General features: G+C 36.2%; 4 protein-coding genes across 5 annotated transcripts; 3 read left to right on the top strand and 1 right to left on the bottom strand.

The window, feature by feature from the left end:
* Positions 1-59: 59 nt before the first annotated feature.
* On the bottom strand, positions 60-7,485 carry LOC112055915 (uncharacterized). Its single transcript, XM_024096209.2, has 4 exons — positions 7,175-7,485; positions 3,389-3,468; positions 2,097-2,259; positions 60-1,290 (listed from the first exon to the last, which is right to left on the bottom strand). The coding sequence occupies exons 1-4, from the start codon at positions 7,479-7,481 to the stop codon at positions 1,130-1,132; spliced, it is 711 nt and encodes a 236-aa protein (XP_023951977.2). The 5' UTR covers positions 7,482-7,485; the 3' UTR covers positions 60-1,129.
* Positions 7,486-9,766: 2,281 nt separating this feature from the next.
* On the top strand, positions 9,767-11,620 carry LOC112055913 (prostaglandin reductase 1-like). Of its 2 annotated transcripts, none has more exons than XM_052884213.1 (2): positions 9,767-9,892; positions 10,554-11,620. In XM_052884213.1, the coding sequence occupies exon 2, from the start codon at positions 10,574-10,576 to the stop codon at positions 11,582-11,584; it is 1,011 nt and encodes a 336-aa protein (XP_052740173.1). In that variant the 5' UTR covers positions 9,767-9,892; positions 10,554-10,573; the 3' UTR covers positions 11,585-11,620. The 2 variants fall into 2 exon arrangements, with proteins under 2 accessions (XP_052740173.1, XP_052740174.1); XM_052884214.1 differs by lacking the exon at positions 9,767-9,892 and adding an exon at positions 9,980-10,000.
* A 3,075-nt stretch (positions 11,621-14,695) lies between these two features.
* Positions 14,696-17,054, top strand: LOC112057628 (prostaglandin reductase 1-like). The gene is made up of 2 exons (XM_052884210.1): positions 14,696-14,811; positions 15,985-17,054. The coding sequence occupies exon 2, from the start codon at positions 16,006-16,008 to the stop codon at positions 17,014-17,016; it is 1,011 nt and encodes a 336-aa protein (XP_052740170.1). The 5' UTR covers positions 14,696-14,811; positions 15,985-16,005; the 3' UTR covers positions 17,017-17,054.
* A 3,148-nt stretch (positions 17,055-20,202) lies between these two features.
* Positions 20,203-22,519, top strand: LOC128198486 (prostaglandin reductase 1-like). The gene is made up of 2 exons (XM_052884215.1): positions 20,203-20,394; positions 21,453-22,519. Exon 2 carries the CDS (start codon positions 21,474-21,476, stop codon positions 22,479-22,481), a length of 1,008 nt encoding a protein of 335 aa, XP_052740175.1. The 5' UTR covers positions 20,203-20,394; positions 21,453-21,473; the 3' UTR covers positions 22,482-22,519.
* Positions 22,520-23,914: the final 1,395 nt, after the last annotated feature.

Consider the following 23,914-nt stretch of genomic DNA (forward strand, 5'->3'; position numbering starts at 1 on the left):
TATTAATGATGCACTAGATGACAGTTTACATAATTTATTTTTAATACAAAAACGTGCACTTAAATTAAATAAAAAAGTTTAACATACAAAAATAACAAAACAACACAAATGACAATAAAAAACACAAAATTCACAGAATAGATGGTGAACGAGAAGAGATACTTGATTGATTTGAATATTAACTTTTGTGTTTGCGGTAAAAGAAATATACCTACTTGGAAAAATTCAGAACGCCACTTAAAACCTGGATAAAATCGAAATCTGATCGATCGGTGTTGCCATGTTGCAATATTAAGTGGTGCTAATTTAATCGGGTTATCTATTCCGTCGATTTAATTATGGATCCATCCAAATGAAGTTCTGAAAACTTCATTTAGATGCAACGGAATAACTAATCTAGTGCGATATAGATTTTCCAGACCTCGGTTATCAGTAATCAGTAGGTTTTGCATCATTATGATCATCCAGATCAACCCCAAGAACAAATTACCATTTATGACAATTCGCCTAAAAAATGGTCACAAGCAATATTTCAAAACGTAAAATAGTTACTTTCATTGTCACGATTTTTCGATTGTCCGAATGTCTTCACTAATCTGGTTAATCGGATCTCCACGTACTTTAGCGGGACAGGTTTAGGATCATAGCACAATATGAACTCGCAAAGGGATCTTATCTGAATGCCACAGTTTCGTTTCCGTTTAATCGAATCTCCACTATACCATACAGGATACAAGGGAGTAGGGGCAGGTGTGGGATTCATAGCACAAAATATCAACTCTTAAAGAGTTGATTACAGTGTCAACTAGATTACCTACTTGAGCTATTCAGTATTCTTTGGTGGAATCTACTACCATATCTTCTCGAGTAGGGATAAGCTCAATTAGAGGACGAGGGTGACACGGTGACAATGGCGTAGCTAATGCCCACAAGCTCAAGACGCCCTCTAATCTTTACCAGAAAATCGCGATCAAACTGGACTTGATCTGGACCTAACCTAACCTAACCAGTTAGGATGGTAATGAGGTCCATTTGTTTATTTGCACCAAGGCCCTTGGTTACCTGCGCCACTGCTCGGTGACAATTCCTTTCCGCGTTGATATGTGTGCTGTGACCTTTGAAAGGAAGTCTAGTAGACGTAGTTGCCAACTTCAACGCTCTGCACGTCATCGTTGCTCCACAGTGTCTGCACCTCGTAGTGGCAGGGACGAGATACTTCGCAGTGGTCTCGTCGGCCCCAGCGCGCTCGCACCAAACGCGCTATCTCCAGCCACACACGAGCTTCCAGCACTGAAAATATTAATATTGTTGGTCATCATCATTAACAGCCGTTGGACGTCCACTGTTGGTTGTGGCCTCTTGCATGGACTTATTTAATACTTATCCGTTTCCCGATCGGGCTTCTGGTCTGCGCGAACTCTATGACCGCATTTTAAAAATATATTTTTGTTTTTGATACCAAACACGTGACGATTATCTCAGAGTTTTTTTTTGAGGTTAAAACCTGAGGTTTCATTTCGTCATATAAAATTTTGTTGAAATGTGTATATCCGGGTTGTTATAACAAATTTTTTGACTCCTCGTTCATTAAAATCGGTTGAGTAGTTTAGGCGCTACGGTGGAACATACAAACATTTATCATTATCAACCCACATTCGGCTCACTGCTGAGCTGGCCCAATGCGGATTGGCAGACTTCACACACGAAGATAATTAAGAATATTCTCTGGTGTGCAGATTTCCTCACGATGTTTTCCTTCACCGTTTGAGACACGCGATATTTAATTTCTTAAAATGCACACAACTGAAAAGTTAGAGGTGCATGCCCCGGACCATTTTCGAACCTACGCCCTCCAGAATCGGAGGCAGAGATCATATCCACTGGGCTATCAAGGCTCTTATACAAACATTACATAGACAAAGACTGCCTAAATAATTACCCTTACGTTTGGCTTCGCCGTAGTCGGGTAAAAAAGAGCTCAATATTTTATTACCCGATCTAGTAGGTACTTGAACCTATTGAGGGTTAACCATCGGATCAAAGCGGCAGTTACAAGTACCAACGAGGCTAGAATAAACAGAGCAATAGATACTAACAAAAGAGGAAAGTAAAGGCCGTCGCAAACAGCGGACTGACGCTCCCGTTGACAACAGCCATGGTGTAGGCGAGCGCCCCAGCAGTGGGCGCCTGTCGCAGCATCAGCCCACGGAGCGTCGCGCCCAGCCACGGCAGGTACATATACTCGCGCACTGGAGAACCCTGGATTAAGGATATTTTTTTTGACGTGACAACGTCTTATAAATTGGTTTGCCGGGTGACACATCAAGAAACTGCGTTACGCTCCGCTCACGTTATGCGCTCACAATGAGAGCGAGTAAGAGGCACGCGTCCCTTCCACTCGGGCTTGGTTAGCCCGCCTAAGAGCGAGAGAGACAGACATAAAAAGTGAAAGGCACGCGTCCCTTCCACTCGAGCACAGTTAGCCCGCCTAAAAGCGAGAGAGACAGAGCGAGAGAGAGAGAGTGAGAGAGATAGGCATACACACCGGTTCATGTCTTGCGCTTCTATTTTGTATGTATATTTGTATATAAATACGTATGTATGTGTAAAGGTAAAAATAAAATATTGTTAATATGAAATTCAGTGCGAGATTCTTTGTATAAATTAATGTTTTAAATATAATTCTTTGTATAAATAAATGTTTTAAATTGTTACTATTATTTCATCCTTCTTCCTACTATACGAATGAATATTCACATTAAAATTATTTTACCACTCAAAGTCGTTGTCACGTAAAACTTTCGCCCATATACCGACTTTACAGGCAACCAATTTTTTTTTCTTTACAAGTTAGCCCCTGACTACAATCTCACCTGTGTGCCTAGTGGGAGTTTTCAATGTCTTCATACTGTGATACATAAGCCATCTAGTGGCACTACTGCACAACTATTTGCTAGCAAGCTAGGTATTTGCCGAGCGCGGCAAAAATAAAGTGCGACAAAATTGACTTATTATTTATTTCTATCAAGGGCGACAAAATCAGCTGTATCGGCCTCTGAGAACACACCGCGTCATACTATTTTTGAATGCCCTGCCTATAACGACATGAGAATATGGACGGCACAGGGAGCAAATAAAAACTCTTTTTTCAAATACAACAGCAACGATAGATAACTTAAGAACGAATTAACTTATTTCGACAAAGTTTTCACCGTCAACGCGGTTTTCAGAATCGATCGCATAGTCCATTTATGAAAAACGGGATGAATTCAATAACTTCCCTACTTATAACACTAAGTTGCACTAAGTAACTTGTGGAAAGTTAAAAATGGAAAAAGTTTAGCAATTAAGATGTATCGCAAGCATAAGATAAATATCAATCAGTTACCATATAGGACGAGTTCCATATAAGCAAGGTGCTGATTAAAATGACGAGCGTGTCTGAAGCTTCGATACACCAAACGACCTCTGTAAACAATAATGTATTATTAGCATTATTTACCTCATTAACGCTATATTATTTACCTCATACAGCCCTGAATCTAAATATACTGACTGACTGACATAGTGATCTACCAACGCACAGCCCAAACCACTGGACGGATCGGGCTGAAACTTGGCATGCAGGTAGATGTTATGACGTGAGCATCCGCTAAGAAAGGATTTTGATCAATTTTACCCCCAAGGGATGAAAGTTTGTATTACACTTTGTCAATTTTAAGCCGATCGGGCTGTGACTTTGCATGCATAAACCATAGTAGGTATGGTGTCGTATTAACATTTTTAAAATTAATTCTTTGATTTATTAATTAATTCACTTAAAGATAGGGGGCCCGGGGCCCACAGGGAAACTTTGATTAGGGCATCAAGTTACCTTAATCCGGCACTGATTTGCAACTTTGACCCACCACACTGCTTCAAAGGTTTGGTGTGCTTAAACACTATCATGATGTTATAATGATAATTACCGGGACTGATGATTTTACGTGCTTTACGAGACACGTAAAACTTTAATTATTTTTAGTGCTGCGTACCTCATAAGGAAAAAAATCCCATATATAATCGCTTAGTTGTCTATCTATTTATCGTTCAAGTCGGTGACGTGCACCTGCGGAACCCTACCTACATGGCCCGACACACGCATGGTCGGCTTATTAGCTAAGGTCACGAAAACCCCAGGGGTTCTTAGGGTCCCCGTGGTATGCGTGAACAATGCATTATAATGCAATGCAATGCTTACGTAAGCCAATGCTTATGCACGTCAATGGCATAGTACAAGAAGGAAGTAGATGATAATATTATGGTTCATCATCATCATCATCTCCTTACCCTTATCCCACTTAAGTGGGGTCGGAAAAATATGTCAATCTTTTCCATTCGTTTCTATTACTCCTCAACTCATCATCCACTCCTTTTACACACATGTCCTCTTTCACACAATCCAACCATCTCTTCTTTGGCCTTCCTCTCCTCTTATGACCTTCCACTTGCACATTCAACATTTTTCTAGTAATATGACTTTCCTCTCTACGCATTACATGTCCATACCAAGCTAACCTTCTACTCCTCAATTTTTCTGTCACTGGCGCCACCTTCAGACTTCCTCTTATATACTCATTCCTTATTTTATCTATTCTTGTCACACCACACATCCATCTCAACATACGCATTTCGTTCACATGCATTCTTTTACTATCCATCCCTTTCACCGCCCAACATTCTGATCCATACAGCACGACAGGTCAGAGTTATATGAGATAGATACTAATAAATCACACACATTACACTTTACACTTCCTAATATACATACAGTGTGTTTATTTAACTGGCACCAATGATATCATATAAAATACCAAGATTGCCTTCACAAATTGAATGCCTTATGACGTAAGGCTCGAATATACTTAATAATAAAAATAAAACTCATTTTTTCAGCATAAGACTAGTACAAAAATAATTTAAAAAACTAAATTTAGATATAATTAAGATGAAGGTAAGACAAGACTGCACTCCTGGGACTATAGTTCTTCAGAGCCAGGGGCGTAGCTATCAGCAATATCAATGATACGGGGCCCCCGGACCCCTTACATGTGAAAGCAAAGATTAATGCTGCAGTGCAGTTTTCACTTCAGAAATGACAAAAGTAGAAAAAAACCCCGTTTTCTTCCCCGGTTAAGCGTGCGCCTAAAAGGTGAAAATATTCTACACTAGCGGACGCCCGCGACGTCATCCGCCCTTAGTCCTCTTTAAACCAGCCCTTACAGTAGTATCGCTGTAAAAATGGAGTAATTTCTCCCGTTTTCCCAACATTTCCTTCACTGCTCTGCTCCTATTGACTGTAGCGTGATTAAAAGTAAGCGCGTAAGAAGCCTTGGAAGGAAGACTACGAAAGATGATCACAGTCAAAATTTTCAACGAATGTAGACAGGTATAGTGAAATTACAACGTAATTTCATAGTAATAGAATCGTTATCGGAGTTGTAAAGCAATTATATAATATTAATTCTATAGGCTCTGATTCTCAAACTCATCATAGATATGGTTCTAAAAACAAATAAAACACTTCGTAATATCTACTCAATCATGCCATATAACAGATTCATAGCAATAATAACTGAAAGACACCGTTTACTCACGAACGATATAATTCCATGAGTTGACTGTATCTGTTAACATACATAAACTCATCTACAATGATAATTTTATACTATAGATCGGTTACGTCCCTACAAAATCAACGCAAAAAGTAATCCGAATAATCCTACTAATATTATAAACGCGAAACTTTGTATGGATGTTTGGATGTATGTTTGGATGTATGTTTGGATGTTTGTTACTCTATAACGCCGCTACTACTAAAGCGATTTGGCTGATATTTGGAATGGAAATAGATTTTACTCTGGTTTAACATATAGGCTACTTTTTATCAAGAAAAAATCCATGGTTTCCCGAGATTTGGGAAAACTGATGATTTTGATGATATGGATGTTTCTCTTTCACCCCTCAACTAAAGAGCCGAATTAGCTGAAATTTGGTATTGAGGTATATTATATCATGTATTAACACATAGGCTACTTTTTATCCCGGAAAGATCCATGGTTCCCGAAGGTTTTGTGAAAAACTAAATTCCACGCGGACGAAGACGCAGGCGTCTGCTAGTAGGCTATAACACTGAGCGCACACATGGACAATTTTGTCTTTTAATATTTATGTATATATAGTTTTTACACTTCCTGAACACAAAACTCGACATTGTAGACGATATTTAGGTATTATTTGTTTAAATAACGTTCGTTGTTGACCACAACTAACATTGAGTTGACTATAAATTTCCTCTTTTGAGCGTCTCATTCTTCATGCGCTAGTAACACATCTAACAGTATTTAATATCATTGCACGAACGATATAATTCCATGAGTTGACTGTATTTGTTAACATACCTACGAGGATACTCATCTACGTATTCCGCAAGTCATTCATTAGTGGCTTATTCCACACAGTAATAAAGAACAAACTAGCCAAAGTGTATTTTGTACTTTGTTCACGAAAGATGTAAGCAAAGAAGTGCGATGGATGTTCACAACTGGACTGTTATAAGGTGACACCGCGCGGTTTCACCCGCGTGGTTCCCGTTCCCTTAGAAATACGGGGATAATATATAGCCTGTAGCCTTTCTCGATAAATTGGTTATCTAACACTAAAAGAATTTTTCAAATCGGACCAGTAGTTCCTGAGATTAGCGCGTTCAACCAAACAAACAAACTCTTCAGTTTTATAATATTAGTATAGATTCCAAACACCACGTTCCCTGCAACACTTTTAATGTCATCAGTTCACCAAGTGGGGGGTCGACCAACACATCGTTTTCTGGTTCAGGGTCGCCATTTCTAATCCATAAAACCCTCTAACGTCCATCGACTCTTCGAACTATTTATTTATTGGAAATGCCAACAATCACAGCAGAAAACATTAGATATAAATCAGTTACAAAATTCTTGGAATACTGCAGCCATATTTTACAGGCATTCACAGCATTGCAAGGTCCGGTTAAAAGCTCAAGGTAAAAGATTAAACTATATTTAAATGTATATGTTCTACCTTTAGCTATAATATAACGTAACTTAATGTATGTTTTTCTATAATAATTATATAGCAGCTTTTTCTAGTTACTCACTTGAAACATCAATATCATCGATATAAAGCTTATCATCTTTGCTCATAAGCATAAAGTGCAAATCATTCGGCAGCGATTCGTCCTCGAAGGTCAAAACTTCCAACTTCACGTTACTCATCAAACCAAGTACAAAACAGACGGTGGAAATAAATGTATCGGTCAACGCAGGCCTGTTGAGTTGGAAATTGAGCATTTCAGCATTTGCGAAGCTCTTTACGCGAAGATATTCGAGACACGTCTCCATATAATCGACGAGAGCTCCGAATAGTGGCATATTACATTTGGAATAGGTTAAATGACGTGGCATACTGCCTGTTGTTCCGAGTTTTGCCATATTGTTACTTGAATTTTGAATCACGGTAAAATTTGGTTAAAACTTCACTGACGCGCAGTTTTGCTGGATTTTGTGACACATTAATCTGACAGACTCTTTAGACATTAACAAACCTTCTTTTTGAAGCATTGAGTAAAGCCTCCAGAATCAGGCATTATGTTTTTCACATATAACTATTCCTACAGGTTGTTTGGTATTCTTCAGTACCACACGGGTAAACCGCTCAAAAATGCTCAATTAATTTTATTATTTAGCAAGTTTTGTTAACTCTTTTATTTATTTTATCATGGTTTTGTGTGCCACTACACGTAATTAGTCATTGTAGCACTTGTGCTATACTTGTAATGTGCTATTCGGCTTTAGGTCAGTGAACAAAAAAAACAATTAAACAGTGTTAAATACTGATACCGCGAGTTAAAATACGTGTGGTAGCCTTAGCCAACGACATTATATTGTACCTTAGCTCATTCAACTCGTCATAATTTCTAGAAAAATTTGCAAAAATTTTTGACCCGCACTTAAACAATTGCAAAAGTTATAAACAAATGAATGAAGATTTTAAAAATAGGGGTCTACATTAATTGAAATGACTCCCAAACTATTGGTGTTAGAGAATTTTTACAATAAGATTCTTAATCTAGAGGAAAGGAGATAGTCCAAAATTTTATAGAGCCCAGGTCCAGTCATTGTACCCTAGCGGAAATAAAAGAAAATATTTTTGATTAAACAAATCTACGAATTTACTTTAATTCTTTCGAAATAATATTCATTATCTCCCAAGAAATGCAACACTAATACGGGTAATAATGGCGGATCGATGACGTTTTCAATGAAGTAATCGATTTGACGTTTGCTGTCAATTGTCATGTCATAATTGCTTTATGGGCGCCATCTTGATATAACTCAAAAACTTGGGTTTTAATTTTATTAATTTCTTTTTATTTAGTTACATTTATTCACTTTAATAAATTTTAATAAGATCCTTGTATTTTTTAAATTTTAATGATACGGGGTACAAGAGTAGACCTGAAATGGACCATCTCCTTTTCTAATAAAACTTGTGAAACTTGATCTCTATTGATAATATATTTTATTTAATGTTTAAAGTAGGGTTCCGCACGACCGGTAAACGCGATCGCGTCATCGCTGGAAAGCGGGTGGCTCCAATAATGACGTTTTTCGTGTATCGATATTGATTTAAAAAATTGAAATAACTAGTAGATAATCTTGACACTTAAAAGAATAAACGACCGTCAGAAAAAAATTCTCAAGTTTTCAAAGAGTTCCATATGTAATTATAGTATAATAATAGTACGGTTGGCAACCATATTGGTCAGTCAAAGCCAAAACTATTCACGCTCAAGAGTGCGTTCCACGATAGATCTGTCTGGAAAAAGTTTGTTTCGACCCTATGCACCGCCAGATGTTGAAGGACTTGAACAAGAAGATGTTTATTCATTTATCTTACGTCACCTGTCAACACGCCAGATAACATACCAATACAAATCTCCTCTATACTATGTATCAAGGACGTTATAAACCTTAGTAATTATAACATTGTTGTTAAGTACTGAGTTATCAATGTTATAAAGTATTTATTACGCCCGCGATTTCGTCCGCGTGGAATTTATTTTTTCACTAATCCCTCGGGAACCATGGATTTTTCCGGGATAAAAAGTTGTCTATGTGTTAATCCTAACTATAACTATAACTGAGTAGAATGTATTCAAGTCAGGAATTACATCGTCTGTGTTTATAAAGAAACTAAAAAGTTCGAAAAAGAATATTACTTATTTTAAAAACAAAAAGTTCAGTTCATTACGGGTTTTTTTGTTTTAATAATGATATTTTTTGCATATCTATAGTGACATATTTTATTATTGCTCATTATTGCTGAAGACTTGGGCCCTCAGACCAATTATTGTATAGGACCTGCCTCGCTAGACTTTACTTTTCTGTCAAAGTATATGATCAACGATCTAATGCGATTATAAAAACTGTCTCTATAGAATCGATGTTAAATAGTTGCAATCGTATTCGTCGGTTAAAGAGCTCCGTAAAAATACCTTTTTTTGCAATTGAATTGTGTAAAAAACGGGCAAAAACTTCTAGTTTAGTATAAGATATATACATAATCTAAGCTCGTTTTCCTCAGAAAATGACAGACAATTTTGTTCGTGACTATGAGTGCGATACAGGTCCTTCTATAATTGGTCTGAGCTTGGGCCCATCTAACTTCAGTGTGCTTACCGCTTTACAATATTTATCATCGCGAAAAAAACGCAAGTCATGTCTACTCTGCCAGACCGAATCATACGTGATACGAGTATCATAAAAATAAATACCTTGCGTGGTCGCGAACTCGTCAACGTGTTTTGCGTTAGGTAAATATAACATATAATAAATATATACTTACCTAAAGATTTTATTTACCTAAAACTAATATTCCAGGCTTTACTCGCTTTAATTTTCATCGTAAAATTTATAAGTAGGTAGGTATCTACCTAATTAACAAGTATAATTTCTTGTAAGTTTTAGTAACAGATATACCTACCTACCTATAATATCTTCATACCTAAAACGATACAGCGAGTGTGTCTTTATTTTGAAGAGCTGCTATTTCAAGGTTAGCGCCTATCGGTGTTTTATTTTTAAACCAGGCCGCAAATTGTAATTATATGTAATCGTCGTCGGAGTGTATGCAATAGATATTGGGATAACGTTAACTTCCTCCTACTCTATATACCAGTTGTCAAGCAAAAATCTCAAAAATCTAGAAAAGTATTGAGGGTGTTATAAACTTACAAGATTTTGTTACTACACTATGTTAGCATTTTAGCAAAACAGCAGTAAATATATACATTTCTTGTAGTGAACAACGAATATAAAGGAAGCTTTAGAATAGTAAGGAAATCGAAGTTAACTCCTTATCGCCACCGGAATCCTTCAGAAACTAAATATCTTAATCACTACGTACCTACCTGCAAAAATATATTTGCCTTTCTGTTCTACCGAACTTAAATAACAAAGATTTCTTTATTACAGTACTGACTGGAGCAGGCAATATGGTGAAGGCCAGGAAATGGGTCGTCAAGAAACACTTCGACGGTGTTCCCAAACTATCGGACTTTGAAATCGTGGAGTACGAACTGCCACCGCTCAAAGATGGAGAAGTTTTGCTCAAAACCGAGTGGGTCAGCGTGGACCCTTACCTGCGTGCATACAACAAGAATATCCCTGTGCCCTACGACCAGTTTAGTTTCCAAGTCGGAGTTGTTCAAGAGACGAAGAATCCCAAATTCCCAGTGGGTACTAAAGTAGTCACCCACAAGGGTTGGTGCGACTACGTTATTGTTAAAGAAACGACACCCCAAGTGAGTCAATTCCGCAGGGAGCTTACATACAAACTACCTGATTTGCAAGGCATGTCGCCTTCAATAGGAGTGGGCGCAGTTGGAATGCCAGGAGTGACAGCCTACTTCGGATTCCTAGAACTTTGTCAGCCGAAAGCTGGAGAAACAGTGGTCGTAACCGGAGCAGCGGGCGCCGTAGGCTCACTGGTGGGTCAGATCGCGAAGATCAAAGGCTGCAAAGTCATAGGTTTCGCTGGTTCTGACGAGAAATGCCAATGGTTAGAAAAAGAACTCGGTTTCGACAAAGCTCTGAACTACAAAAAGGTGGACGCGCAAACAGCTTTGAAAGCGGCCGCGCCAAAGGGCGTAGACTGTTACTTCGACAATGTTGGAGGCGAACTGAGTAGTACAATCATAAGCCAAATGAATACAAGAGGGAGGGTGGCAGTCTGCGGCAGCATCAGTGCTTACAATGAGAAAGAGGTGCCCAGAGCATCAATTTTGCAACCGTCCTTAGTTTTCAAGGAATTGACGATTGAAGGATTTAATGTTTACCGTTGGGTCGACCGTTGGACGGAAGGTTTCACTCAGTTGGTGGCTTGGATCAAGAGCGGCCAGCTAAAACCAGCGGAGCATGTCACGGAGGGTTTCGACAAACTGTACGATGCGTTTGTTGGAATGCTGGCCGGAGAAAACACCGGTAAAGCTGTCGTTAAAGTTTAAAATTTGTAATAAGTAAAGTAAAAGAAGTTAAAACATAATTGTCTGTAGTTCATTTGAAAAAAGTACCTACCTTCTACCTTCCTACCTCAATATTTATTTCATAACTAGGAACAGCATAATCGATACTTACCGCTGAAAACAAATTTAAATTATGTTTATATAAGTATCAATATATCGAACCTATGTAACCCACGACCTCTGTGTATAGATCGACCTGCTATAATGTAGTAGGTACAGCCGGTGCTTGTCAAGTCAACAATGACCTGTAAGAGATTTAGATAACGTCCATTAAAAGTTAAGCACTAACCTTGGATTCGTCAGAGGACGCATTATTTCATCATCAAGAAAAGATTTCTGTAAAGTTAAAAGAAAGTTTGTGAACAATCTTTACCCACGACCGCCATATTGGAAAGAGGCCGTCAAATCGATTTTATGGTTTATCTGAAAAACCATAGGACTCATATAAAAAAATCATTGTATGTTGCTGAGAATATTGTTTACAACTTTGATCTTTTAGTGAAAGTACCAAAAATAACAAAGTAATAGTATATCAGTTTTATCATACTATTATCTGCATTATCTTATCTCAGAAAGCGATTTTTGTTTGCATCTATACAGAGTCCTCGGGAGTATTTCCTAAAACTGTAGGGTTATAATATTCTTTATGGAAAATTTATTAAAAATGTCTTAGGAACATGTGTTCTGAAAAGAATATTTTCGGAGTAAAAATATTTCTTTTGTAAATAGATCTTAAATTATGTCCCATAAATCGCATCCGTATATTTTGACCTAGCCAAGTTTTTCATTGATAAATATCATGAAGTAGCTTACTAGTGATATGCGGAGTACCAGTTGCAATATCTCGTCGAGACCGACAGGCTTACCACTACTATTACGTATTTTAAAATGCAAGGATATAGATAAAGGCGTGGGTTATAGTTATATTATAAAATATAAATATTGGTTCGGTTCATATAAGTGGACTTGTCATCACCTTAAGTTATGGACAATACCTACTCCGCAACAACCTGTGTATTATTGTACTGTATTTCGGGCATACGTTATATATTTAAGTACTGTTGAAAAAAAATAACTGTATCTGAAATTATCTATTTCACTGTGTTCTAATTTTTAAAAGCATGAATTATTGCAAAAAAGAAAATATATATTTTTTCGATTTTCTACACAAAAATGTTAAAAAATAGCTTGCTAATAAATATAGTTCTTACTTGCTCAACAAATTGATACACGACGTATTTTTTACGCTTTACAGAAAACAGGTAAATAGGTACGTGCCATTTAATCTTTAAGTGTTTTCTTTAGCTTATTCCAAAAAATACTATATTTCGCCGAAACAAACCCTAACTGTACCTATGCAATATATATCTTTTATATCAAAACTTCTAAGTAAAATAGACCGACTTTTATTTAACATTTACACACCCGCGTTGACCGAAGATAATGGAGGCAGGCAATAATTTTATTGCTTTTGATAATCTTATCTACTAGTTATTATACAATAACAATAAGCGATAAGACTATTACGTAAGTACAATGATATTTTATACTAGAGATAGAACACTGGCGCATCAAAACTGATTTTTTAGGGACGTAACCTATCTATAGTATAAAATTATCATTGATTACAAACAACAAACAAAAAATGACCCCTCGCAACTCTTCTTTTTACTCAAAATCTAATTCAATTCATTTATTTCAAGTTAGATTTAGATTAGTTGGAGTTCAGTAATATAGAAATTATTTTCAATAAATGAAGCAAATATATGTAAAATTTAAGCATTGATTTTCATGAGGCCTTTCATTTTCCAAAAACTTTTGAAAATATTAAACTTCAGACACTCATAGTGAATAGCTTCAGTTCTGTGTGCCTGCCGCTTTACAATTTTATTTATCATCGTCAGTGTGACCATATGTGGCCGTTTCCTTCAATTTTGGCAGGATTAGCCTTATTATTTTAGCGTGTGGCATGATCGGTTAATGTTTCAGAAATTTGGAAGTTTTTCGAGGTAGGAAATGAAATTTCCAATTTCCTATAGGGCAACTAAAATAAAACAGATTGTAGGGAAGTGTCTGACCCTGTGTAGCGTAGCCATCACCAGTTGGATATAGTTCGTAGTATATCCATTATTTGATAACGAAATTGAGTAGTCTCGTGTGACAATCAACACCTTATTATTTTAGCTCGTAAGCTACAAAACATTTGTTTGCTCAATTAGTTGAACAACGAAAATTAAAGTTATTCGAACTTTATTATAATTGTTTACCCATGAATTTTGATGTAAAACGAAGCATTACTTTTTATGGAGTGGTCTGATTATTTTTTTTTAATGGAAAGGTAATTTATTCCAAAAATAGTTTTGATATTTTATTTATATTGTAAGTTCATAAAAGATATGTTTATCTAAATAATGGTACTTGAATTAAATATTTTTTCAGTAAAATTTTAATAAAAATATAATATTATGTAGGTACACAAGTATATTTTTTTACTTATACCTACGTTAAATAAGGTTGAAATAGTAGATTGTTATACAAGGGGCTAAAAAGACCCATTTTAAACCAGGTATTTTTAGGGCACGAGCCGTAAGGCGAGAGCCGCTAAATGGAAACCGAGTTTATAATGGGTTTAGCCCCGCGTGTTACACTATCCTTTTCACTACGATTTCGAAAAAATAAAATAATTCTGTACAGTATTCAATGTTAAAATTCTTTTTACACACGCAGCTCGCAACTTAATAATAAACAAATAAAAATGAAAATATTTCCAAAGATAAGAACGCTGCATTTCGTTCCAATTTCAAATTTTTATCAAACAGTCAGGGCCTTACATAATTATGTACTCGTATCTACATAATATTTACAAATGAAACCGTTGTATAGTAGGCTAGTACTCGTAACAGACAAAAAATTAAAAAAAAACAGCTGCGGAGTGGTAATATAACAGTGGTTTTTGAGTAAGAGTTGTGAAAATATTTTTTATTGCGCTAAACTGAGTTAGCGATTTTTTGGCATTTTTTACTCGAGTAGGTGGCAGCATTTGGCAGGTTTGTTTAAAAATTGTGGCAGGATCGGTAAATTAAAGATGGTCACACTGATCATCGTACAAAAAATTGGCCAGGTATGTCTACTCTGCTAGACCGATTCAGACGAGTATAATATTGCGCGGTCGCTTGTGAGAACTTGTGAACGCGTTTTGTGTTTAATAGGTAAATATCACTTAAAATAAATATACTTATAAGGATTTTATTTATCTAAAAACTTTTACCGGTTTTGCTCGTGATCATTTCAAATTGTACAACAATTTATAGCGAGATTCACTTGGGAAGTAGATAGCTATTACGTACTCTTAAAATAGTTTTTTGTAAGTTTTATTATGTTTTATATGATAATTATATTATTAGGTATCCTACTAATAATATAAACGCGAAAGTTAGTATGTTTGGGTGTTGGTTACTAACTCTTTAACGCCGCAGCTACTGAACCTATGGTTTACCGAGATTTGCAAAAAACTGTTGATTTTGATGGTATGAATGTTTGTTACTCTTTCACACCGCGACTACTGTACTGAACCGAATCACCTGAAATTTGAAGTAGAGATAGACTATAGTCTGGATTAACACATAGGCTACTTTTTATCCCGGAAAAATTCATGGTTTCCGCGGGATTTGTGCAAAAACTAAATTCCAATTCGCGTGCGGCTGGTAAGAATAAATATTCGTTAAGGATGTAGGTATCTACGTACCTATATACCTTGCTTGCCTATCTATGAACCGGCATTCATACGTGATTCCAACGATACAGCGAATGTTATTGTTTTGAAGAGCTACTGTTTCAAGGTTAACAAGGAAAACGCTTACCTTTGTTTTATTTTTGTGTCAGACCGCAAATTGTTATATATTCTGCTGTAATCGACGGAGTGTAGGCATTAAGGATACATATTAAGTAGATACCTAGTTACTCGTACCTACAGGCACAGTACCTATACCTTTACTTTACTATAGGTACAGGGTGCTCGGAAGATCCTATTTAACTAAAGGAACTTTTAGAATAGTAAAGCCTAAAGGACCTTTTAGAATAGTAAAGTGCTCAAAATTGTCTCCACATTACCACCGGAAACAATCACAAACTCATCATCTTTATCACTATCCTAACCTCAAAAATATGACGATAGTGATTCCGGTATCAGTCCAGAATATTCAAGACTTACTTTGTCACTATTTCACTCAGTTGCTACGGAAACGCTAATCATACGCTCCTTGAGTTGTCTAGATACTCGTAGTTAGTTAAGTTAAATAAAAAAAGTTCGATTTCTTCTGTTATAACCTATTATACCTACTTAGTTCTATATACATTAAATAACGATGTTTTCTTAATTACAGTATATCACTGGAGCAGTCAATATGGTGAAGGCCAGGAAATGGGTCGTCAAAAAACACTTCGACGGTGTTCCTAAGCTATCGGATTTTGAAATCGTGGAGTACGAACTGCCACCGCTCAAAGATGGAGAAGTTTTGCTCAAAACCGAGTGGGTCAGCGTGGACCCTTACCTGCGTGCGTACAACAAGAATATTCCTGTGCCCTACGACCAGTTTAGTTTCCAAGTCGGAGTGGTTAAAGAAACAAAGAATCCCAAATTCCCAGTGGGTACTAAAGTAGTCACCCACAAGGGTTGGTGCGACTATGTCATTGACAATGAAACGTCACCCGAAGTAGGGCATTTCCCCAAGGCGTTAACATACAAATTGCCTGATTTGCAAGGCCTGTCACCTTCATTAGGAGTGGGTGCCGTTGGAATGCCAGGAGTGACAGCCTACTTCGGATTCCTAGAACTTTGTCAGCCGAAAGCTGGAGAAACAGTGGTCGTAACCGGAGCAGCGGGTGCTGTAGGCTCCCTGGTGGGTCAGATCGCGAAGATCAAGGGCTGCAGAGTCATAGGTTTCGCTGGTTCTGACGAGAAATGCCAATGGTTAGAAAAGGAACTCGGTTTCGACAAAGCTTTGAATTACAAAAAGGTGGACGCGCAAACAGCTTTGAAAGCGGCCACGCCAAAGGGCGTAGACTGTTACTTCGACAATGTTGGGGGCGAACTGAGTAGTACAATCATAAGCCAAATGAATACAAGAGGGAGGGTGGCAGTCTGCGGCAGCATCAGTGCTTACAATGAGAAAGAGGTGCCCAAAGCATCAATTTTGCAACCGTCCTTAGTTTTCAAGGAATTGACGATTGAAGGATTTAATGTTTACCGTTGGGTCGACCGTTGGACGGAAGGTTTCACTCAGTTAGTGGCTTGGATCAAGGGTGGCCAGCTGAAACCAACAGAACATGTCACGGAGGGTTTCGACAAACTGTACGATGCGTTTGTTGGAATGCTGGCCGGAGAGAACACGGGTAAAGCTGTCGTTAAAGTTTAAAGTTTGTAGTAAGTAAAGTAAAAGAAGTTCAAACATGATTGTTTTTATTTTTCTTCTACCTACCTACCTCAATATTTATTTTTATAAATAGCACCAGCATATATTCGTAATCGATACCGCTGAAAACAAATTTAAATTATGTTTATGTAAGTATCGATATATCAGACCTATGTAACCAACGAGCTCTGTGTATAGATCTACCTGATATAATAGTAGGTATCAATATAGCAGGTGCTGTCAACAATGTCCTGTAAGAGATTTAGATAACGTCCATTAAAAGTTAAGCACTAACCTTGGATTCGTCAGAGGAAGCATTATTTCATCATCAAGAAAAGATTTCTGTAAAGTTAAATCAAAGTTTGTGAACAATCTTTACCCACGACCGTCTTATTGGAAAAAGGCCGTCAAATCGATTTTATGGTTTATCTGAAAAACCATAGGACTCATATAAAAAAATCATTTTATATTGCTGAGAATATTGTTTACAACTTTGATCTTTTAGTGAAAGTACCAAAAATAACAAAGTAATAGTATATCAGTTTTATCATAATATTATCTGCATTATCTTATCCCAAAACGCGATTTTTATTTACATCTATTGTAGATGTAGATAAGGTTTGCTAACTACACTATATAGTATACAGGGTGCTCGGGAGTATTTCCCAAAACTGTAGGGTTATAATATTCTTTATGGAAAATTTATTAAAAATGTCTAAGGAACATGTGTTCTAAAGAATATTTTCGGAGTAAAAATATTTCTTTTGTAAATAGATCTTAAATTATGCCCCATAAATCGCATCCGTATATTTTGACCTAGCCAAGTTTTTCATTGATAAATATCATGAAGTAGCTTACTAGTGATATGCGGAGTGCCAGTTGCAATATCTCGACGAGACCGACAGGCTTACCACTACGATTACGTATTTTAAAATGCAAGGATATAGATAAAGGCGTGGGTTATAGTTATATTATAAAATATAAATATTGGTTCGGTTCATATAAGTGGACTTGTCATCACCTTAAGTTATGGACAATACCTACTCCGCAACAACCTGTGTATTATTGTACTGTATTTCGGGCATACGTTATATATTTAAGTACTGTTGAAAAAAAATAACTGTATCTGAAATTATCTATTTCACTGTGTTCTAATTTTTAAAAGCATGAATTATTGCAAAAAAGAAAATATATATTTTTTCGATTTTCTACACAAAAATGTTAAAAAACAGCTTGCTAATAAATATAGTTCTTACTTGCTCAACAAATTATTGCACGACAAAGTATTTTGCGTTGCGTTTTACATAAAACAGGTAAATACGTAGGTACTATGTAATCTTTAAGTGTTTTCTTTAGCTTATTTAAAAAAAATACAATATTTCGCCAAAGCAATACAGACCCTAGCTGAACCTATGTAATATATATCTTTTATATCAAAACTTCTAAGTAAAATAGACCGACTTTTATTTAAAATTTACACACCCGCGTTGACCGAAGATAATGGAGGCAGGCAATAATTTTATTGCTTTTGATAATCTTATCTACCAGTTATTATACAATAACAAAGAGCGATAAGGCTATTACGTAAGTACAATGATATTATATACTAGAGATAGGACACTGGCGCATCAAAACTGATTTTTTAGGGACGTAACCTATCTATAGTATAAAATTATCATTGATTACGTAACAAAAAATGACCCCTCGCAACTCTTCTTTTTACTCAAAATCTAATTCAATTCATTTATTTCAAGTTAGATTTAGATTAGTTGGAGTTCAGTAATATAGAAATTATTTTCAATAAATGAAGCAAATATATGTAAAATTTAAGCATTGATTTTCATGAGGCCTTTCATTTTCCAAAAACTTTTGAAAATATTAAACTTCAGACACTCATAGTGAATAGCTTCAGTTCTGTGTGCCTGCCGCTTTACAATTTTATTTATCATCGTCAGTGTGACCATATGTGGCCGTTTCCTTCAATTTTGGCAGGATTAGCCTTATTATTTTAGCGTGTGGCATGATCGGTTAATGTTTCAGAAATTTGGAAGTTTTTCGAGGTAGGAAATAAATTTCCAATTTCCTATAGGGCAACTAAAATAAAACAGATTGTAGGGAAGTGTCTGACCCTGTGTAGCGTAGCCATCACCAGTTGGATATAGTTCGTAGTATATCCATTATTTGATAACGAAATTGAGTAGTCTCGTGTGACAATCAACACCTTATTATTTTAGCTCGTAAGCTACAAAACATTTGTTTGCTCAATTAGTTAAACAACGAAAAGTAAAGTTATTCGAACTTTATTATAATTGTTTACCCATGAATTTTAATGTAAAACGAAGCATTACATTTTATGGAGTGGTCTGATTATTTTTTTTAATGGAAAGGTAATTTATTCCAAAAATAGTTTTGATATTTTATTTATATTGTAAGTTCATAAAAGATATGTTTATCTAAATAATGGTACTTGAATTAAATATTTTTTCAGTAAAATTTTAATAAAAATATAATATTATGTAGGTACACAAGTATATTTTTTTACTTATACCTACGTTAAATAATGTTGAAATAGTAGATTGTTATACAAGGGGCTAAAAAGACCTATTTTAAACCAGGTATTTTTAGGGCACGAGCCGTAAGGCGAGAGCCGCTAAATGGAAACAGAGTTTATAATGGGTTTAGCCCCGCGTGTTACACTATCCTTTTCACTACGATTTCGAAAAAATAAAATAATTCTGTACAGTATTCAATGTTAAAATTCTTTTTACACACGCAGCTCGCAACTCAATAATAAACAAATAAAAATGAAAATATTTCCAAAGATAAGAACGCTGCATTTCGTTCCAATTTCAAATTTTTATCAAACAGTCAGGGCCTTACATAATTATGTACTCGTATCTACATAATATTTACAAATGAAACCGTTGTATAGTAGGCTAGTACTCGTAACAGACAAAAAATTAAAAAAAAAAAAAGCTGCGGAGTGGTAATATAACAGTGGTTTTTGAGTAAGAGTTGTGAAAATATTTTTTATTGCGCTTAACTGAGTTAGCGATTTTTTGGCATTTTTTACTCGAGTAGGTGGCAGCATTTGGCAGGTTTGTTTAAAAATTGTGGCAGGATCGGTAAATTAAAGATGGTCACACTGATCATCGTACAAAAAATTGGCCAGGTACTACTACTTCTACTCTGCTAGACCGATTCAGACGAGTATAATATTGCGCGGTCGCTTGTGAGAACTTGTGAACGCGTTTTGTGTTTAATAAGTAAATATCACTTAAAATAAATATACTTATAAGGATTTTATTTATCTAAAAACTTTTACCGGTTTGGCTCGTGATCATTTCAAATTGTACAACAATTTATAGCGAGATTCACTTGGTAAGTAGATAGCTATTACGTACTCTTAAAATAGTTTTTTGTAAGTTTTATTATGTTTTATATGATAATTATATTATTAGGTATCCTACTAATAATATAAACGCGAAAGTTAGTATGTTTGGGTGTTGGTTACTAACTCTTTAACGCCGCAGCTACTGAACCTATGGTTTACCGAGATTTGCAAAAAACTGTTGATTTTGATGGTATGAATGTTTGTTACTCTTTCACACCGCGACTACTGTACTGAACCGAATCACCTGAAATTTGAAGTAGAGATAGACTATAGTCTGGATTAACACATAGGCTACTTTTTATCCCGGAAAAATTCATGGTTTCCGCGGGATTTGTGCAAAAACTAAATTCCAATTCGCGTGCGGCTGGTAAGAATAAATATTCGTTAAGGATGTAGGTATCTACGTACCTATATACCTTGCTTGCCTATCTATGAACCGGCATTCATACGTGATTCCAACGATACAGCGAATGTTATTGTTTTGAAGAGCTACTGTTTCAAGGTTAACAAGGAAAACGCTTATCTTTGTTTTATTTTTGTGTCAGACCGCAAATTGTTATATAATCTGCTGTAACCGACGGAGTGTAGGCATTAAGGATACACATTAAGTAGATACCTAGTTACTCGTACCTACAGGCACAGTACCTATACCTTTACTATACTATAGGTACAGGGTGCTCGGAAGATCCTATTTAACTAAAGGAACTTTTAGAATAGTAAAGCCTAAAGGACCTTTTAGAATAGTAAAGTGCTCAGAATTGTCTCCACATTACCACCGGAAACAATCACAAACTCATCATCTTTATCACTATCCTACCCTCAAAAATATGACGATAGTGATTCCGGTATCAGTCCAGAATATTCAAGACTTACTTTGTCACTATTTCACTCAGTTGCTACGGAAACGCTAATCATACGCTCCTTGAGTTGTCTAGATACTCGTAGTTAGTTAAGTTAAATAAAAAAAGTTCGATTTCTTCTGTTATAACCTATTATACCTACTTAGTTCTATATACATTAAATAACGATGTTTTCTTAATTACAGTATATCACTGGAGCAGTCAATATGGTGAAGGCCAGGAAATGGGTCGTCAAAAAACACTTCGACGGTGTTCCTAAGCTATCGGATTTTGAAATCGTGGAGTACGAACTGCCACCGCTCAAAGATGGAGAAGTTTTGCTCAAAACCGAGTGGGTCAGCGTGGACCCTTACCTGCGTGCGTACAACAAGAATATTCCTGTGCCCTACGACCAGTTTAGATTCCAAGTCGGAGTGGTTAAAGAAACAAAGAATCCCAAATTCCCAGTGGGTACTAAAGTTGTCACCCACAAGGGTTGGTGCGACTATGTCATTGACAATGAAACGTCACCTGTAGGGCATTTCCCCAAGGCGTTAACATACAAATTGCCTAATTTGCAAGGCCTGTCACCTTCATTAGGAGTGGGTGCCGTTGGAATGCCAGGAGTGACAGCCTACTTCGGATTCCTAGAACTTTGTCAGCCGAAAGCTGGAGAAACAGTAGTCGTAACCGGAGCAGCGGGTGCTGTAGGCTCCCTGGTGGGTCAGATCGCGAAGATCAAGGGCTGCAGAGTCATAGGTTTCGCTGGTTCTGACGAGAAATGCCAATGGTTAGAAAAGGAACTCGGTTTCGACAAAGCTTTGAATTACAAAAAGGTGGACGCGCAAACAGCTTTGAAAGCGGCCACGCCAAAGGGCGTAGACTGTTACTTCGACAATGTTGGGGGCGAACTGAGTAGTACAATCATAAGCCAAATGAATACAAGAGGGAGGGTGGCAGTCTGCGGCAGCATCAGTGCTTACAATGAGAAAGAGGTGCCCAAAGCATCAATTTTGCAACCGTCCTTAGTTTTCAAGGAATTGACGATTGAAGGATTTAATGTTTACCGTTGGGTCGACCGTTGGACGGAAGGGTTCACTCAGTTAGTGGCTTGGATCAAGGGCGGCCAGCTGAAACCAACAGAACATGTCACGGAGGGTTTCGACAAACTGTACGATGCGTTTGTTGGAATGCTGGCCGGAGAGAACACCGGTAAAGCTGTCGTTAAAGTTTAAAGTTTGTAGTAAGTAAAGTAAAAGAAGTTCAAACATGATTGTTTTTATTTTCCTTCTACCTACCTACCTCAATATTTATTTTTATAAATAGCACCAGCATATATTCTTAATCGATACCGCTGAAAACAAATTTAAATTATGTTTATGTAAGTATCGATATATCAGACCTATGTAACCAACGACCTCTGTGTATAGATCGACCTGCTATAATAGTAGGTAACAATATAGCAGGTGCTTGTTAAGTCAACAATGTCCTGTAAGAGATTTAGATAACGTCCATTAAAAGTTAAGCACTAACCTTGGATTCGTCAGAGGAAGCATTATTTCATCATCAAGAAAAGATTTCTGTAAAGTTAAATCAAACTTTGTGAACAATCTTTACCCACGACCGCCTTATTGGAAAAAGGCCGTCCAATCGATTTTATGGTTTATCTGAAAAACCATGGGACTCATCTAAAAAAATCATTTTATGTTGCTGAGAATATTGTTTACAACTTTGATCTTTTAGTGAAAGTACCAAAAATAACAAAGTAATAGTATATCAGTTTTATCATACTATTATCTGCATTATCTTATCTCAGAAAGCGATTTTTATTTGCATCTATTGTAGATGTAGATAAAGTTTGCTATACAGGGTCCTCGGGAGTATTTCCTAAAACTGTAGGGTTATAATATTCTTTATGGAAAATTTATTAAAAATGTCTAAGGAACATGTGTTCTAAAAAGAATATTTTCGGAGTAAAAATATTTCTTTTGTAATTAGACCTTATATTGTGTCCCTTATATCGCATCCTTATATTTTGACCTAGCCAAGTTTTTCATTGATAAATATCATGAAGTAGCTTACCAGTGAAGTGCGGAGTGCCAGTTGCAATATCTCGACGAGACCGACAGGCTTACCACTACGATTACGTATTTTAAAATGCAAGGATATAGATAAAGGCGTGGGTTATAGTTATATTATAAAATATAAATATTGGTTCGGTTCATATAAGTGGACTTGTCATCACCTTAAGTTATGGACAATACCTACTCCGCAACAACCTGTATATTATTGTACTGTATTTCGGGCATACGTAATATATTTAAGTACTGTTGAAAAAAATAACTATATCTGAAATTATCTATTTCACAGTGTTCTAATTTTTAACAGCATGAATTATTGCAAAAAAGAAAAAATTTTTTTTTTCGATTTTCTACACAAAAATGTAAAAAAATAGCTTGCTAATAAATATAGTTCTTACTTGCTCAACAAATTGATACACGACGTATTTTTTTACGCTTTACATAAAACAGGTAAATAGGTACGTGCCATTTAATCTTTAAGTGTTTTCTTTAGCTTATTCCAAAAAATACAATATTTCGCCAAAGCAAAGTAGAACCTAGCTGTACCTATGTAATATATATCTTTTATATCAAAACTTCTAAGTAAA

Source organism: Bicyclus anynana, chromosome 11 (assembly GCF_947172395.1).
Source record: "Bicyclus anynana chromosome 11, ilBicAnyn1.1, whole genome shotgun sequence".
NCBI classification, from domain to species: Eukaryota; Metazoa; Arthropoda; class Insecta; order Lepidoptera; family Nymphalidae; genus Bicyclus; species Bicyclus anynana.